At 42.4% G+C, this 15,774-nt stretch overlaps 1 protein-coding gene across 1 annotated transcript; it reads left to right on the top strand.

The window, feature by feature from the left end:
- Positions 1-395: 395 nt before the first annotated feature.
- rfng (RFNG O-fucosylpeptide 3-beta-N-acetylglucosaminyltransferase) lies at positions 396-15,748 on the top strand. The gene is made up of 9 exons (XM_083994005.1): positions 396-805; positions 2,496-3,047; positions 9,655-9,703; positions 9,845-9,947; positions 10,295-10,448; positions 10,611-10,696; positions 10,923-11,088; positions 11,608-11,693; positions 12,346-15,748. The coding sequence occupies exons 2-9, from the start codon at positions 2,562-2,564 to the stop codon at positions 12,419-12,421; spliced, it is 1,206 nt and encodes a 401-aa protein (XP_083850131.1). The 5' UTR covers positions 396-805; positions 2,496-2,561; the 3' UTR covers positions 12,422-15,748.
- The last annotated feature ends 26 nt before the right edge of the window (positions 15,749-15,774 follow it).

Genomic DNA, 15,774 nt, shown 5'->3' with positions numbered 1-15,774 from the left:
TCTTCTGCACACGTAGGCTATTCGTTTATAATAGCCTATAATAATAATATATGGCTGGCCTGAGTTCTGGCCTTGTCTAAGTGAAAATTCTCAATAGGCTACATGCTGTGTCACTGAGATTGCATTTAGCTTCAGTGACTGAAACTCCTCCAGGGTTTTATGCGTAGGCTACAGCTGATTAACACAAACAAAACTCTATGGGCACACTCTGGATCCAAACCAAACTGCTTTTTATTTTCATTATTATTATTATTTATTTATTTTTGTGTTAATATCATCATCATTTTTCCACTATTCCTTCCCGGAAGTTAGGTCATTTTAATTTGTTAACGCTTAGACTCCACCGAAGACATTACTCTCGTCTTTTATTTTGAAAGGGTTGACCGGATCAGAAACGTTACTGCAATGGCTTGGTTCAGCACAGCTCGGCTCGGCCGTCCGGGCTGAGTTCAATCAGTGTTGTGTGGAGTTTTTTGTTAAGTGGACACAGACAGACTGGACGCGGCGACGGCGACTCCGTGTTTGGACACTTTTCTGAGTAAAACTTCCACAACAATAAGACGCAGTGACCCGGTCCTCGAGGACGGAAGAGAAAGCCCCGGGGCTGCTGGGAGTTTAAAGTCACGTCGGGACAAAAACAAGGAGGACAACGAGTCGCGCCGCGGGTCGGTCCGGTAGCTGAACCATTCAGCACCGTCCGAACCGAGCTGCTCCACCGAGCTAGTTGTGTTTCAGTGAGGCGACTTGAAGGCGGCGGCACGGTGGGAGAAAGAAACGAGACCGATGCGTCCTCTGGGTTTTCACGGTGAGTTGCTGCAGTGAAGCTCGGTGCTGTTGTTTCTGAAGCCGCCGCACCACGAACAACTCCACAGGACATCTGTCCATTTATAGAGAGACTTTCTCCGTCTCAGAACATCAACATGGTGGTTAAATGGACAGAGATGGACAGAGAATAGTGCTCACGTTGAAACCAGGTGTAACTTTTCAACCAGCACTGGTGTTTTTTTTTGTTTTTGTTTGTTTAACACACCTTTGTAGTCTACGTCGAACAAATGAAGGTGTAGGATAAATTGAACTGGCTGGTAAATTGTGTGTTTGCCAGTTGCCACAATGAAACTTTATGTATCACTGCCCATAAACAATATAGGCTAATTGCATGTTCTAAACTAAGTGATATGGCAAATCTCAGGTAATCTCCCACAGTGAGTTTTTAGCCTATGCCATTAAACAATTAAAGGTAAGTAGGGGATCAGGTTTTATAAGAAGATTATCAGCACAGCTTTCTTACTTGAGCATGGATTGTAACTTCTACTGAGCTGAGCCACCCTGTGGAGGGGTTTTGGATGTTTTAGGTTAAATCTGTGAAAGCTGAGTCTGATTCATGACAATAAGCAAGGGCGAGTTCACATCTTTATTTCACATTGAAGAAGGCAGGGGCAGATAGCTACATGTAGTCATATCTGGAGGAGTTTGTTCCGGTTTCAGATTCTATTTCTGTAATAAAGACAAAGGTGATTTCACTGCGTTATGAGCATAGACTGTATATAAAAGAGGTTATGAGCTGTGAAGTAGTTACAAGTAGGCTATAGGCCTAAGTAGCATGAATAATGTAATTATTCGGCTACAAAGTTATTGAAGTCCACGTTTTTCTATTTCATTTGTGATTTAACACTCTCTTACTTCAAACATAATAAGTTTGTTGAGTATTTTCATTTGGTTTATTTATTCTTCAAATATACTAAGCAATTGTTCTCTCACCTCTCCTCCATGCTTAGCCTCTCCCTGAGGCCCGCTGGACCATAATTCAGCCATTAGTGTGCTTGCTGTTCACCAATCTGTAGCCTATGTGAAGACATTTTAATGGAAAGCCTTGTGTCAGTATTCATCCTAATAATTATTAACATTTGATTGAGAAATCATTTAATTCATCATGTTTATCTGTCCATCTATCTCTTCTCTTCTACCCACCCAGCAGCCTTTGCCAGCCAGTCTCCTAACAACCATATGTGATCCTCTGTACCCCAGAGGTTATACAGAGGCATCTGTCACACAGCCTGCTGTGGCTCTGAGGTTTTGATCTGAATCTGGTCTGATGTGTGATAAGCAGTGAAATCAGTTTCTTTCTGTTTCACCGATATGTATCTGGCATTTCTTGGAAAATCTCATAAAGATTTGACATGTTTAAGTGTTTTTTTTTATCTGGGCTGAATCCAATATGTTTAGATGCTTAAAAAGCAAAGAAGGACTCTTATTGCTTTTTTATTAGAATAAGGTTTCAAAAGAAAGGTGTTTCAAAAGGCGCTTGTGCTTTATAATATCTAACACCCCTATATAGTGAATAAGTTGTATGCTCTGCATTGTAAATTAAGCTCCATGAGTAACATGATATGTCCTGTGTGTGCACTACTGTGTACACACAGGACATGCTGTTTGAGGTACTTAAGCAAATGAACACACGTCTGAATATGTTCCTGTATCTTGTGTTTTCTGTGCAGGCTTCCTAGTGGTGGTGTGAGGATGGGACAAGGTGGTGCTGGAGGAGACTGCAGCCCTGGAGGCTGATGAATCCACTCCACTGGCCAGCCAGGATGCACATAGCTTCGGTGGGTGTCAGCAAGTTCTGCTTCCTGTTTTCCCTGGCATTCTGCGGCCTCCTGCTCCTGCTCCTCCCCGCCCTCCAGCCCCCGTCCCACCAGGTGGACCTGCCTCAGCCCCGACCCCAAATCAGACCCACACAGGTTGCAGCAGCGCCTGCTCATGCTGAGGAGACTGAGTTGGCCGCAGGGTTGAATGGGAGCTCAGCGGGCCATGGGGGATCCACGGAGACAGAAGCTATCAGGGATGATAAGAGGGGGGTGGAGTCTAAAAAAGGCCAAGGAAGAGGGGCTCTACCTGGAGGAAAGGTTGGTGTTGGACTTTCAGGGTCCAAGTCCCATGACCCATTAGAGCTGAAGGACATTTTTATTGCTGTGAAGACCACCAGGAAGTACCACAAGTCCAGACTGGAGCTGCTGATTCAGACCTGGGTCTCCCAAGCTAAAGAACAGGTGAGCAGACCTGTAGTTGTTGTGGATGAGTTGTTAAAGGGATAATTCACCAATTTTCTACTCACTGTCATGCCAAGGAAGAGTTTGGAGAACTTTCAGAGTTATCAAAATGCTTTTGGAGTTCCAGGGGGGCGCACACACACACACACACACACACACACACACACACACACACACACACACACACACACACACACACACACACACACACACACACACACACACACACACACACACACACACACACACACACACACACACAGAGTCAGACTGTTGTATGGGTTTTCTTATGGATAGATTAATCTGTACTAATTTGTTTCCTGATAATGAAAATAATTGTTAGTTGCAGCCCTGAACTTCTGAGCTTAGCTCAGAGTTTGAGTTCTCAACTTGACATAACAACTTTAAAAACATGCCTCTGCAGTTTCCAGTTCAAAACACTACCTCAACAAACCTGTTAAACCTCTTTGGTCTAGTTAAAAGGTCTAATACACCCCCATAATTCCGGTTTAATCCAAATTTCATCCAGCAGCTGAACTCACAAGTTCTTTTTTTTTCTACAATGGAAAACACTGTTCAGAGAGTTGGTCTCACTTATTTGTGTCACTTGCAGCTTGAATTGTTTTCTGTCCAGCTCCATGAGGTTCAGGTCCACAGACCTCACCATGTGCAGCCTGTTCATGATGTTGTGGCTCACCAACTGGTTGCCTTGCTTTGTTTGTTACTTGTCTCTTTCTTACTGCTTTGACTATACAGTAGTGTACATTATTGACCTGATAAAGCACCAGAGGGTGTACAAACATCATTTGCTTCAACACAGTCAGAGGCTTTATTTACTTCCACTGCTGCAGGAAAGCTGGGACTTCTTCAACTTCTTCATCCATGAATAAGGCCCGTGTGCTATGTTAGATTTTTTAGATTTTGGCGTCCTGATCTTTTTTTGACTGACCTTTGGACTTGCAATGAAAGCGCTCTAAACCTCCGATTGATTGTGTGGAACCGCCCTACATAAACCTTATTACCAAAGATTTGAACAATCCATTATGGTCTGCGATGGTGGGATCTATGAATGCATTAATGAGTGACTTGTGGGCAGTGAAGCTGTCAGCTGTTTACTGAGGCAGGGACATAACATTCAGGGCGGTGGATCCACCAGTGTTTGTTTGGCTTTGGGTGCAGCGCTGATGTTTGTGTGAATGTTATTGGAATTGGCTGTTGACACCCTGAATATTCTCTGATTTGGGTGATTTTCATACTGATGCGGTCAGCGTTTGTCCTCGCTGACATTTAGGCAAACCACAGGGCGTTTATGAGAACATAACATTTGATATCGCCCCCTCATATCCACTGTCCCCTCCCTCAGATCAAATTGTTTATCGAGGTCACTCTTCACTTTATGTTGTTGTCCTCTCCTCTGGATAAGGCCTCATACTTAAAATTCAAGTATGTACAGTGCCTTGTAAAAGTATTCATACCCCTTGAACTTTTCCACATTTTGTCACGTTACAACCACAAACATTTTGGCAAATTGGCCCATTGTCATAATCTCTATAGTCATAGCAGTAGGTTTGTTACTTTTAATTGTCGGTGCAAGCTATTTTTAGAATGGCAGAGCAGAGCCGCAAGCTGCTCAGAGCTATGCTACGGAGGCTAATGGGATTTAGCCTGGGTTTCTGGGTTTCTGTCATCAAACTCATCAAATACACAATCCAACAACTCCAAAACGCTGTTGTGGACAAGTTGTGACCTGCACATTCACCACGCTATGAGATGATAACGGAACGTTATAAGACGGAGTTGTTTTCGGGGTAAATGCAGAGACCACTTGCCCCAGACGGGGACGCGCATCAGCGGTTTTGCATGAATTTACCTCGCAAACAAAGCCAAAATGTAGTACTATCCCTTTAAAATTCAAGTATGTATGGGCTAGCCTAGTGCCATGCAAAAGTATTCATACCCTTTGAACTTTTCCACATTTTGTCACGTTACAACCACAAACTTAAATGTAATTTATGTGATAGACCAACACAGAGTAGTGCATAATTGTGAAGTGGAAGGAAAATGATACATGGTGTTAAAGATTATTTACAAATAACAATCTGAAAAGTGTGGTGTGCGTATGTATTCATCAATACTTTGTTGAACCACCTTTCGCTGCAATTACCACTGCAAGTTTTTTGGGGTTTGTCTCTACCAGCTTTGCACATCTACACACTGCAATTTTTGCCCATTCTTCTTTGAAAAACAGCTCCAGTTGAGTCAGGTTGGATGGAGAGCATCTGTGAACAGCAGTTTGCAAATCTTGCCACAGATTCTCAGTAGGATTTAGGTCTGGACTTTGACTGGGCTGTTCTATCTAACGCATGAATATGCTTTGCTCTAAACCAGTCCATTGTACCTCTGGCTGTGTGTTTAGAGTGGTTGTCCTGCTGGAAGGTGAACTTACATCCCAGTCTCAAGTCTTTTGCTGCCTCTAACAGCTTTTCCTCCAGGATTGTCCTGTATTTAGCTCCATCCATCAAGTCTGGGCAGCTTCCCTGTCCCTGCTGAAGAAAAGCCTCCCCACAGCCTGATGCTGCCACCACCATGTTTCACAGTGGGGATGGTGTGTTCAAAATCTTTACAAATCAAAGACCAAAATTGAACTGTTTGGCCTACATGCAAAACACTACCATTACCAACATAAACCACTTCACAATTTTGCACTACTTTGTGTTGTTCTATCACATAAAATCCCAGTAAAATACATTTCAGTTTGTGGTTATAACATGACAAATGTGAAAAGTTCAAGGGGTATGATGAATACTTTTGCAAGGCACCGTATGTTCCATTGGTGCAGTTTTTCGCTCGTGTCTCCGGAGAGGAAATTCCACAGAAACCTGAAACTGGAAGACCCATGCTGAAACACTTTGCTATGCTTTGGTATCGAACACAGGCATCACTTAGTGCAGATCTGACTCCTCCAACGTGACAGGGTTAACCTCAGCTCCAATGACAACTGAGTAAAGTCTGTTTGCTGATGAAGACCATATGATACAGTTGAAAAATCCCAATTTATAATTGGATTGGACATTGATTTGTCAACCGTCGTTTTTCTGTGAGTGGATGGACTGTGAAGTCAGCTTAAAAACTAGCCTGTGATTTATCAATACAAGTGTATACACAACCAGCGCAGACATTTCCTCTCGTTCTGTTTCAGTCCAGCTCTAAATCAGACTGAACTGCCGTTTGAGGTCTTTGTTGGGAGTGCCGAGCATTTTTCACAACAGTCTCAACATTGTTGGGCTGAACTATGAAGGGAAGTGCTAACTATGTGTAAATATTCCTGCTTTACAAGGAACACAGAGGCCTGATCATGCCAGGACCCAAAGGCAGCAGAGTAACCCACAATAATCTACTGATTTCAAAGGAGTCACCACTGTGCATTTTGACATGTTTGAAACTTATACATTTGGACCATTTAACAACTGCTGACCAGGTTGTGTTCTGCAACCGCAGTGGATACATTCCCTTGAAATAACTGTGTTAATTCTAGGGGTGTATGAAAATATCGATACACTGAAAAATCACAATATTTCATGTAGCGATACTTAAAAGCACAGTATTGATTTTTTATTAACAATTTGTATGCAAACCTTTAAGGCAGTGGTTCATTTTTGTGTTGCATTTGAAACTCTGCTGGTTGGCAGCAGTCAAAAAAAAATCATACGCAATATATTGTTTTGCCTAGTATCCCAATATATCACAATACCCCTTTGTCAATTCACTGTTTTGTTAACTGAGAGCAGAAATTGTGACACACCACTAAGCCTCCAGCACGGCCTGTGTGTTGTGATATTTCCAAAAAGAAACACTGCACAGCCTGAACATAGTCAGTCAGACATCTTAGCCTTGCTGGATCAAAACAGTGGTTCAGTGAAGTCATCTGGCGTCTGCGTGGATTCATAGAGAACACATGTGTTGTGCAATAGTGTTAAAGGTTTTTACTGCGCTGGTCCATTCCATCTGTATGTCTTTGTACTCCATATGCAGGATGAGTTACATCCTGCACTGTTGTGCTGCAGCTGAGAAGCCACTCACTGAAATCAGCTCTGTGATTAACATGATTAATAGAAGGGATAGAATTTTTAATCACATAAATGAATGTACAACTGGGGCGGCGTATAGCTCACTCCATAGAGCAGCTTAAGTTATTTGGATTAATTATTTTGTATGCGCTATTGTACCTAGCTACAATTTGATGACATAATGGCATACAAATTTAGAATATTGAAAATTAATAAATACAATTAAATCAAATCAATTACACAATTTATTTACATGATACACATCTAATCAAATGTCACAAATTATTAGATTTTTTTTACAGAGAAGTCTGGAAATTAGGGTTGGAAAAAAGTATGGAATTTTGACATGTCAAATGTGTAGGAAGGAACCCTGCAAAGTGATAGAGCCTGTTGACTTGTCTAGAAGAGTTCAGATCCACTCTGTGCTCCCAGCTTGTCTCGTTCTGGCCCTTGGGTCCAGGTCTGAGAGTCTGTTCTGTGTTAGCCGTCAGCCCCGACCGACCGCTTACTGTCAGACACAGAGAAGCATTGCAGGCATGCTGCCATGTTTTTTTTTTGTTTTTTTTTACAGCTCTCAGGTCAGCCCCCTTCGTCTTTACTGCTCCTTGTAAAATTAAAAGCTGCTCTTCCTAATGAGTGTTTGGTGTAAATGTGTCAGCGCAGCTCTTCCTCTGTGATCATCCACCACCACGTATACGGAGGTGGTCTCTTTTACGCAAAGACACCGAGGATGGTTATTTATTAGAGGTCAGTGACCTTGTGGTTCATTAGATGCTGTGTGGAGGTTACAGGCTGCCTGCTGGGCTCTGAACAGGCTCAACAGGTCTGTGAGGACGGAAAAACAGCCTCACTATCTGCAGCTGTGATGTAAACTTGGATTTGAGAATAATCTCTATTTTTTTATTTTTTTTACCAAACTGTGACCGCTGTCAGATTGACATGCTGTACCTCTTGTATAATAAGAGCCAGGGTGATGTAATGTGGCAGCAATGAAGCACTGAAACACATCCAAGTCCCTTATGTAAAGCAGCCAGCGTTATCCTCCCTTTTAGGACATTTTTGTGGGCACTTAGACCAAAAACAGCTCTGCATCAAAACACTGCAAGGGGCTGCGTTGGTGTGTGTGTTCAGGGGGGCGGGGGGTTCCTGGTTCAGAGACATAATATGATCCAGAAAGTCGACTTTGAGTAACAGATCCATGACTTTGAATTTGTCATTAGCCAATAGCCAACACACTGCTGGTTTATTGAGAGAATGTGACCTCCTCTAGAAACTCTATCGTTCACTGTGAAGATGAATAGAAGAGACGCAGCTTTAATGTTACTCATTAATCCACCAAGTCAATCCATCAGTAGTTTTGTCTCTGACGTGTGTTCACATATGTAACCTGGGAAAGAAATGCAAGGTGAGGCCTTTATCACAGGAGATGTATCGACTATTAGATAACATTATTATGGGGTGGTTGGTAGTCGAGTGGTGAAAGCACATAAGGAAGTCTTTATAGTGTCTAAATAGTGTTACAGCATAGTGCATAGTGCTTGACAATTATAAGACACAACAGACACTAAGATAAGAGAGAAAGGAAATGACAGCATACTGTACAATGATGACAAAGCCACAATAAATTCTAATACAAAAAGACTCTTGTGGCAACAGTTCCACACACATCCCATGTTGGCATAGTCCGAAGCAGTGATCGCCTGTTCAACCCCTACCCGATCTTTTCTACCAGTCCCTCTTCCTGCTTTCCTGTCTCTCTTCACTTTCCTGTCAAATAAAGGCATAATAAATATCTTAAAACAATAAATAGACAGATAACATTATTACCCGTATTAATGTTATGAGTCACCAGTGTTTTTTCCTCTGCACTGGCCAAGTCTGTCCGCTGGAGAACATTTGGATCTGATTCATTAGGGAATGAGACTCAGGAGGTTGAGCCGGTCGTCCATCCAGTAATCAGAAGGTCGGTGGTTTGATCCCCAGCTCTTCCAGTCGGCTTGTTGAAGTGTCCTTTGGCAAGATGCTGGGCTCCCACACTGATGACTGTGTCCATCATTGTATGAGTGTGTGTGTTAGAAGTGTCACTGTGAGAGTATATTAGTGAAGGGTGAATGTGGTTTGAGCTTTGAGTCCACTCCATTTACCATGAACAAGAGTGCTGTGATGCTCAGAGCTGATGGAGAATCAGACCAGCGAGATCTCTGACAGAAAACTGCCATGAGAAGTAGAGTGTGGACGGACTTTGGACAGGACAACTGATGATGCACTAATATGAAGGAGCAACTGTTTTAAACAAACTGTTTTTAAAAAATATATATTTTAATATTTTATTTCAGTGAAATTGTGTGCTGCTAGCTGCTTGCTCATTGTGATAAAAATGTATGTTTTTCCAGCTGTATCAAGGACTCTTGTGGGTTTGTGTGTGTCTTTCCTCTTCCTCTTTCAACCACGCACACACATCCTCATCAATGAGAGAAAACAATGGAGCACTTCACTGTGTCCTGGTCAAAGCACTGAGTGTGTCTCTCTCTCTGTTTCAGACCTACATGTTCACTGATGGAGAGGACAGGGAGCTGCGCATGAGGACAGGTGAGATGCTTGACTGCTCTTAAAGGAAACGAGAATTAATAACACATACATTATTATTCATGGTCAAATAATGTACCTGTGTAGTAATACATTGTCCACAGCAGCAGGGAACTGAACTGTCCTCTGTTGTTTCTCTCACAGGAGCCAACATCATCAACACTAACTGCTCAGCTGCTCACACCCGACAGGCTCTGTGCTGCAAGATGTCTGTGGAGTACGACAAGTTCATCGAGTCGCAGAAGAAGTGAGTGAGACGTTGGGGCAGCAGGGAGACGATTAGATAGAATAGAGAGAATAGAGAATACTTTATTCATCCCTAGCAGGGAAATTCAAGTTAGTCCAGTAGCTCACACAACAATGACACAAAAAAGATGAACACAAAAAACATTTTAACAAGTGTTATATAAAACGATTGCAGCAGGAACAAATGATCTCTTAAATCTTTCAGTTCTGCAGGTCAGGGAGATGAGCCTTTTGCTTAACAGTCAACAGTTAATTCATATGCCAGGAGCTGATAACAGGGCCATCACCTACATACTCAGAAATCAAATTCTCACTCTGTGTGTGTGTGTGTGTGTGTGTGTATTACAGGTGGTTCTGCCATGTGGACGATGATAACTACGTGATTCTGCCCAGTCTGCTGCGGATGCTCTCCTCCTACCACCACAGCCAGGATGTGTATCTGGGCCGACCCAGCCTGGATCACCCCATAGAGGCTGCAGAGAGAGTCAAGAGTGACGGATCAGTCAGTGGACTTGTATTTCATTTATAATTCCTCAGGGCTCAGTCATTAAAAAAAACACAGCAGCAAGCACTAGAGTGTCAGGAATCTGGCTGATGTAGCAGAAATCTGTTTTTTTTTTTTTCCAAACCCCTCGCTCATCTCTCTGTTTCTGTCTCACTACAGGTGTCGGTCAAGTTCTGGTTCGCCACAGGTGGAGCAGGATTCTGTATCAGCAGAGGTCTGGCTCTGAAAATGAGCCCATGGGCCAGGTAGGTCATGAAATTTCTAGGTCTTTGAACTACGGAAATTCAAACTACTGAACTACTATTTCTGTTACTTATGATCGAAGATCTTTTCCAGGATGAAAACGTGTCCCTCCTCCCTGTGTTACACCCCACTTTCTCTCTGTTTAGTCTGGATGAGGATGAATTAATTGAGAGTCAGTTTGTGTGTGAAAACAGACTTGTCGGCTGAATCTCTGTCTTGCTGTTTCAGTTTGGGGAATTTCATCAGCACGGCAGAGAAGATCCGTCTCCCGGACGACTGCACCATCGGCTACATCATCGAGGCGCTGCTGGAGGTCACGCTGACGCACACATATCTCTTCCATTCTCACCTGGAGAACCTGCAGAAGCTGCCCACAGACACCGTGCTTGAGCAGGTGAGTGTGTGTGTCCCAAGGTACTGGGGTGCAAATCAAACAGAGGCAAAGACACAAACTCTTTATGGAACCATAATTGTGCTGTGTTGTCTTGTAACCTTCCGTTATTATCTCATAGCGCGGTGAATGTGCAGGTCACAACTTGACCACAAGAGCGTTTTTGAGTTGTTGGATTGTGTATTTGAGTTTGATGTGGGAAACCAAGAAATCCCATTAGCCTCCGTAGCGTAGCTCTGAGCAGCTCGCAGCTCTGCTCCGCCGTTCTAAAAATAGCTTGCACCGACAGTTAAAGGTAACAAACCTACTGCTATGACTATAGGGATTATGGCAATGGGCCAATTTGCAAAAATGTTGAACTATCCCTTTAAAGTTTTGCCATTTAAAAGCTGAATAATTTACATTTAAGACTGGATACCGGTAGTTGTACTTTCACTTTAATATTTTATATTGGCCTTTATAGTGTCTTTGTAATCTGCAGCAAGGTCAAAACCAACATGCCATTGGTTTGCTCTCCCACAGGCGACCCTCAGCTACGGAGGCTTCGACAACAGGAGGAACGTGGTCAGCATTGTCGGAGGTTTCTCATTGGCTGAAGACCCCACACGGTAAAGTTCAGACTGCTGCACCGAGATAAATATGGAGGTCTAAACATATACAGTTGATGGTCATGGATGGTGACGTGGTTTTATGTTTGTAACAACCACTCATCAGCTACTGTACACCTGTTCTGCCTATATGCATTGCAGGATATGACCAGTATGTGAACATCTGAACATTTAATCTGGTCGTCTATATTTTCTGACCACATATAGGACTAAATTGAATTGTTTCTGTGCAAACAATTAAGTTCCTTTACGTCTGGAGAGTATGATCTGTCTGCTGGGCCGTCTCTATACCACCACCATGCTTCATTTGTTGCTTGTGACCCATTTTACCTTTTTTATTGAAAAATCTGAAGCTCTTGTGATTTGGAAATTGCCCTTGGCCATATTGTGATACAAAATATTATTATATATCATTATTTTGATCAATAGCTAAGCCCTATAAAATTTCACCCTTAGGAGCATGTGTAAGTGATGTGTGTTGAGTGGAGCTGCAGCAGTACAGATTTAAGCTTAAAATGAGATTTTCTGCTGAAAATCTAGCTGGAACAGGCAATCTGTATGATTATTATTGAATTAATCTTCTGATGATATCAAAGCAGGAAACACTCACAGCTCATATTTTCCCTGACTCTGGTCTCTTTCCTTCCTGCAGGTTTAAGACGGTCCACTGCTTCCTCTACCCAGACACCGACTGGTGTCCGGAGCCCAAACCTCGCCACAAAAACTGAAAGCCACTGTGTTTTCTCCAGCACTGACACCTGGTGAAACCTTCACCCCACTGCCTCACTCTGCCATGCCTGTTCAGCTGCCTGTAGTGCACGTCTTTATATCCAAAGCTGCCTCACCTCACGCTCAGATAGATAGAACCAATCCTGCTCATTCAGTGATATAGGTGGAGCCAAAGAACACAGCATGTGACCAGTGAGTGGAGCTCCTTTCTTCCCAGTGTAGTAGCTAAGTCTAACTAGTATGATGAGCCTCAGCTTTAAACCCATAATGTCTTAAGTGAACATTATGAAGAAACACACATTTAAACAGAGGCTCTGTTTCCTTCTACCAGCAGCAGCTCGCTAACTTCCAAACACACAATTTTCGTTTTTTGATGCACAGCCTTATGGGTAGTGTAGTCTATTTAACCCTCTGATTTACTATCTGTACATCATAGTGACATGTATAAAATGTACAGCCTTATTATGCCACTGTGCAGAGATGTTTCCGTTTTAAGCCTGAATAGTTGTGAGACATGGCGCTAAATGTTACACTGTCAATGAGCAGCCATTGATAGAGATAGAGAAGACTCCATCCTCATTGTATCATGAGGGTAATCACCACTTGTACAGTGGAAAACAGCAGTCACATCAGCCTAATAGTAGAATTACCTCACTATGTTTAGCTAGTGTTACGCCAAGATGGGCAGCTGGAGTGTGATGATGGGATGTTCACAGTCTGTGTCTGCAGTCAGAATCAGCACTGAACCTGGTTTCTTATGTAAGATATACAGATACATTTTCACTCCTGACTCTTGGGATCAACAGTCACCTTACACAGCACACAGAATATACTGCATCTCTCCACGTACAGTACCATAACACTCGGCTGCTGGATTGGTTAAGTTAAATCACAGTGGATGTACCCAACAAACAGACATGAAGTAGGAAAGACAGAATGAAGCTTGCACTCCTCCTATCTTTAGACATGTATTCTAAGTTGAACTCATTGGTGGATCAGTTATGGGTCTGTAATTATCCCTTCACTCCATATCATCTGTGATACAATACTTAAAGGGATAGTTCAACATTTTGGCAAATTGGCCCATTGCCATAATCCCTATAGTTTTAGGAGTAGGTTTGTTACCTTTATTATTTTAAGAACGGCGGAGCAGAGCCGCAAGCTGCTCAGAGCTACGCTACAGAAGCTAATGGAATTTCTTAGTTTCCCTCATCAAACTCATCAAATACACAATCCAACAACTCCAAAACGCTCTCGTGGACAAGTTGTGACCTGCACATTCACCACGCTCTGAGCAGCTCGCAGTTCTGCTCCGCCGTTCTAAAAACAGCTTGCACCAACAATTAAAGGTAACGAACCTACTCCTAAAACTATAGGGATTATGGCAATGGGCTAATTTGCCAAAATTTTAATAAATAAATTTAAATAAAGCAAGCTGCATAGGATTCCAGCCTACATGAGACCAGCATGAGAGAAACCTCTGCTGTGGCTCAGCCGAAACGGTTCTGACTAGAATCAGTTTACACCTCAAATGATGTGTGCATTTTGTCTGCTGTGTTATAGTGAAGTCTGACTATGAATGGATCTCTTCATTGTAAGTGTGGAGGAATAGAAAGACTCAAAAAAGTCTGAAACCATCCTACCAATTTAGTCTTCTCAGGCTGGTCAGCTTGTCTACCACTATAATGAGACTACTTGTTTGATTATTAAAATAACCTTCTGGCATCCACCTTTTCTACTTCCTGCCTTTATCAATTACACAATGATAAAGGTGGAAAGAAGGAAACAGTCTGAGTCTTAAGCTCCATCCACTGTGGTTTCACTTAATCAGCCTATTGGCAAACTGTTATTTTTGTTCCTTTTTTCTTTCTTTTCTTTTCATGGTCCCAAACTGAACTGACCTGAAGCTGGATATGATGAGAAACAGGACTGTAGTTGTCTGTAAGTGTTGTGACGCCCTCATTTCCTCAGCCAAACACCACCTTCTTACCTTCTTCTCACAGGCTCATGTTCATGGTTTTGCACTACTTTTATTGTGTCACTTCTGTAGTTAGATGTTACAGTGTCGGTGTAAATATGAGTTAATGTCTTTTTCTTTTGTTTGTTTGCTCTTATTCTATTCTTTAGGTTGTAGTTGTAGCTCTGCCTATTTGTCTTTAAGGCGGAGCAGTTTGTTGGTTGGAGTTACAATGAAGTAAGGCCAAAAAGAAATATGTCCTCACACTCCATGCAACCATGTTGCTCAGCGGTTTGTACTTTTTCACCTTGTAGTTTCAGTGGGCGGAGCCAAAGAACGACTCAACAACCTTTCCATGAAATGTGGTGTGCAGGGTCAGCACAGGATGGTTCAACTTCCTATCATCCTGGTAATCTGTGGCTTTTTGTTCAACACTACCATGAGTTCAACCTTTACTGTTGAGCAACACTTTGGTCCATGATCAGGAAATAATAAGGTGTCACCACTAGGCTGCACTTTTAACACATTAAGAACATAATCTAATGGTCAGATATTCCTTCTCTGTAAAAGGAAAAACCCTTCCCATTTAGGGTTCACCATTAGCTTGTATCAGCATCAGGAGAAATTTTTAGAAATTTGTACTTCTGTCAATGGTGAAAAAATAGTTTATTTCCATTATTTCAGCATGTATTTTAATGAACACAACAGCCTATAGGGGCTTTATTTTTATCAGCCATGTAACTGCCTGGATTTTAGCCACACTAATGTTAGTCCATCAGTCCACCACTGGCCCAGACTCCAGGAGGCCATGAGGTTTGGGTCAGACATTCATGGTCCCATGAGGATTGACCGTGACTTTTCATCCAACACCATTAAAAAGGTCTAAATGATCCATTATCAAACACTATGGTTAATTGATAACAATCTGCAAAACTAATAGTCTTTGATGTTTTTGTCTTAAGTGATAAATAAGCAAATATGAGCACGCTAACATGCCAAACTAAGACGATACCTGTTTAGAGCACTGCTGTGCTTTGGTGTAGGCTAACAGAGCCATGGAACCTTAGATTGATGGCTGCTCTTCAGGAAATCCTTCACTGGCTACAACAAAAAGTTTCAAAAAGTTGGTCTGCTGACCCTCCAACATTAAACATGGTCCCGTTAAAATGGAGAAAGATCCAATCCTCTGTCCCTTCTTTGCTTCTCTGGCTCCATCCACTCAGCTTCCACATCCCAGCATCTGTATCTCTAACTGTAAAAAGTATTTGTGTGAAACATCCGTCTACCTTTTTGCACACAAGACTAAAATCCAAAATCCAGAGCTCGTGTCCCACTGCAGGTCAGTGGGCCAGTCCAAGGGAGAGATGTGCTTTTGTAAACTGTTTTACCATTGAA

Source organism: Trachurus trachurus (assembly GCF_905171665.1).
Source record: "Trachurus trachurus genome assembly, chromosome: 19".
Taxonomy (NCBI): Eukaryota; Metazoa; Chordata; class Actinopteri; order Carangiformes; family Carangidae; genus Trachurus; species Trachurus trachurus.
The sequence above is the reverse complement of the archived record's forward strand: the minus strand, read 5'-3'. Positions and strand labels throughout refer to the sequence as shown.

What these genes read in the sequence shown, in the direction of transcription:
- rfng (XM_083994005.1), top strand. Translation starts at nt 2,562, where the DNA reads ATGAATCCACTCCACTGGCCAGCCAGGATGCACATAGCTTCGGTGGGT. An exon ending in TCTCCCAAGCTAAAGAACAG is followed by an intron (nt 3,048 to 9,654) that starts GTGAGCAGACCT and finishes TCTCTGTTTCAG; the next exon opens with ACCTACATGTTCACTGATGG. An exon ending in CAGACACCGTGCTTGAGCAG is followed by an intron (nt 11,089 to 11,607) that starts GTGAGTGTGTGT and finishes GCTCTCCCACAG; the next exon opens with GCGACCCTCAGCTACGGAGG.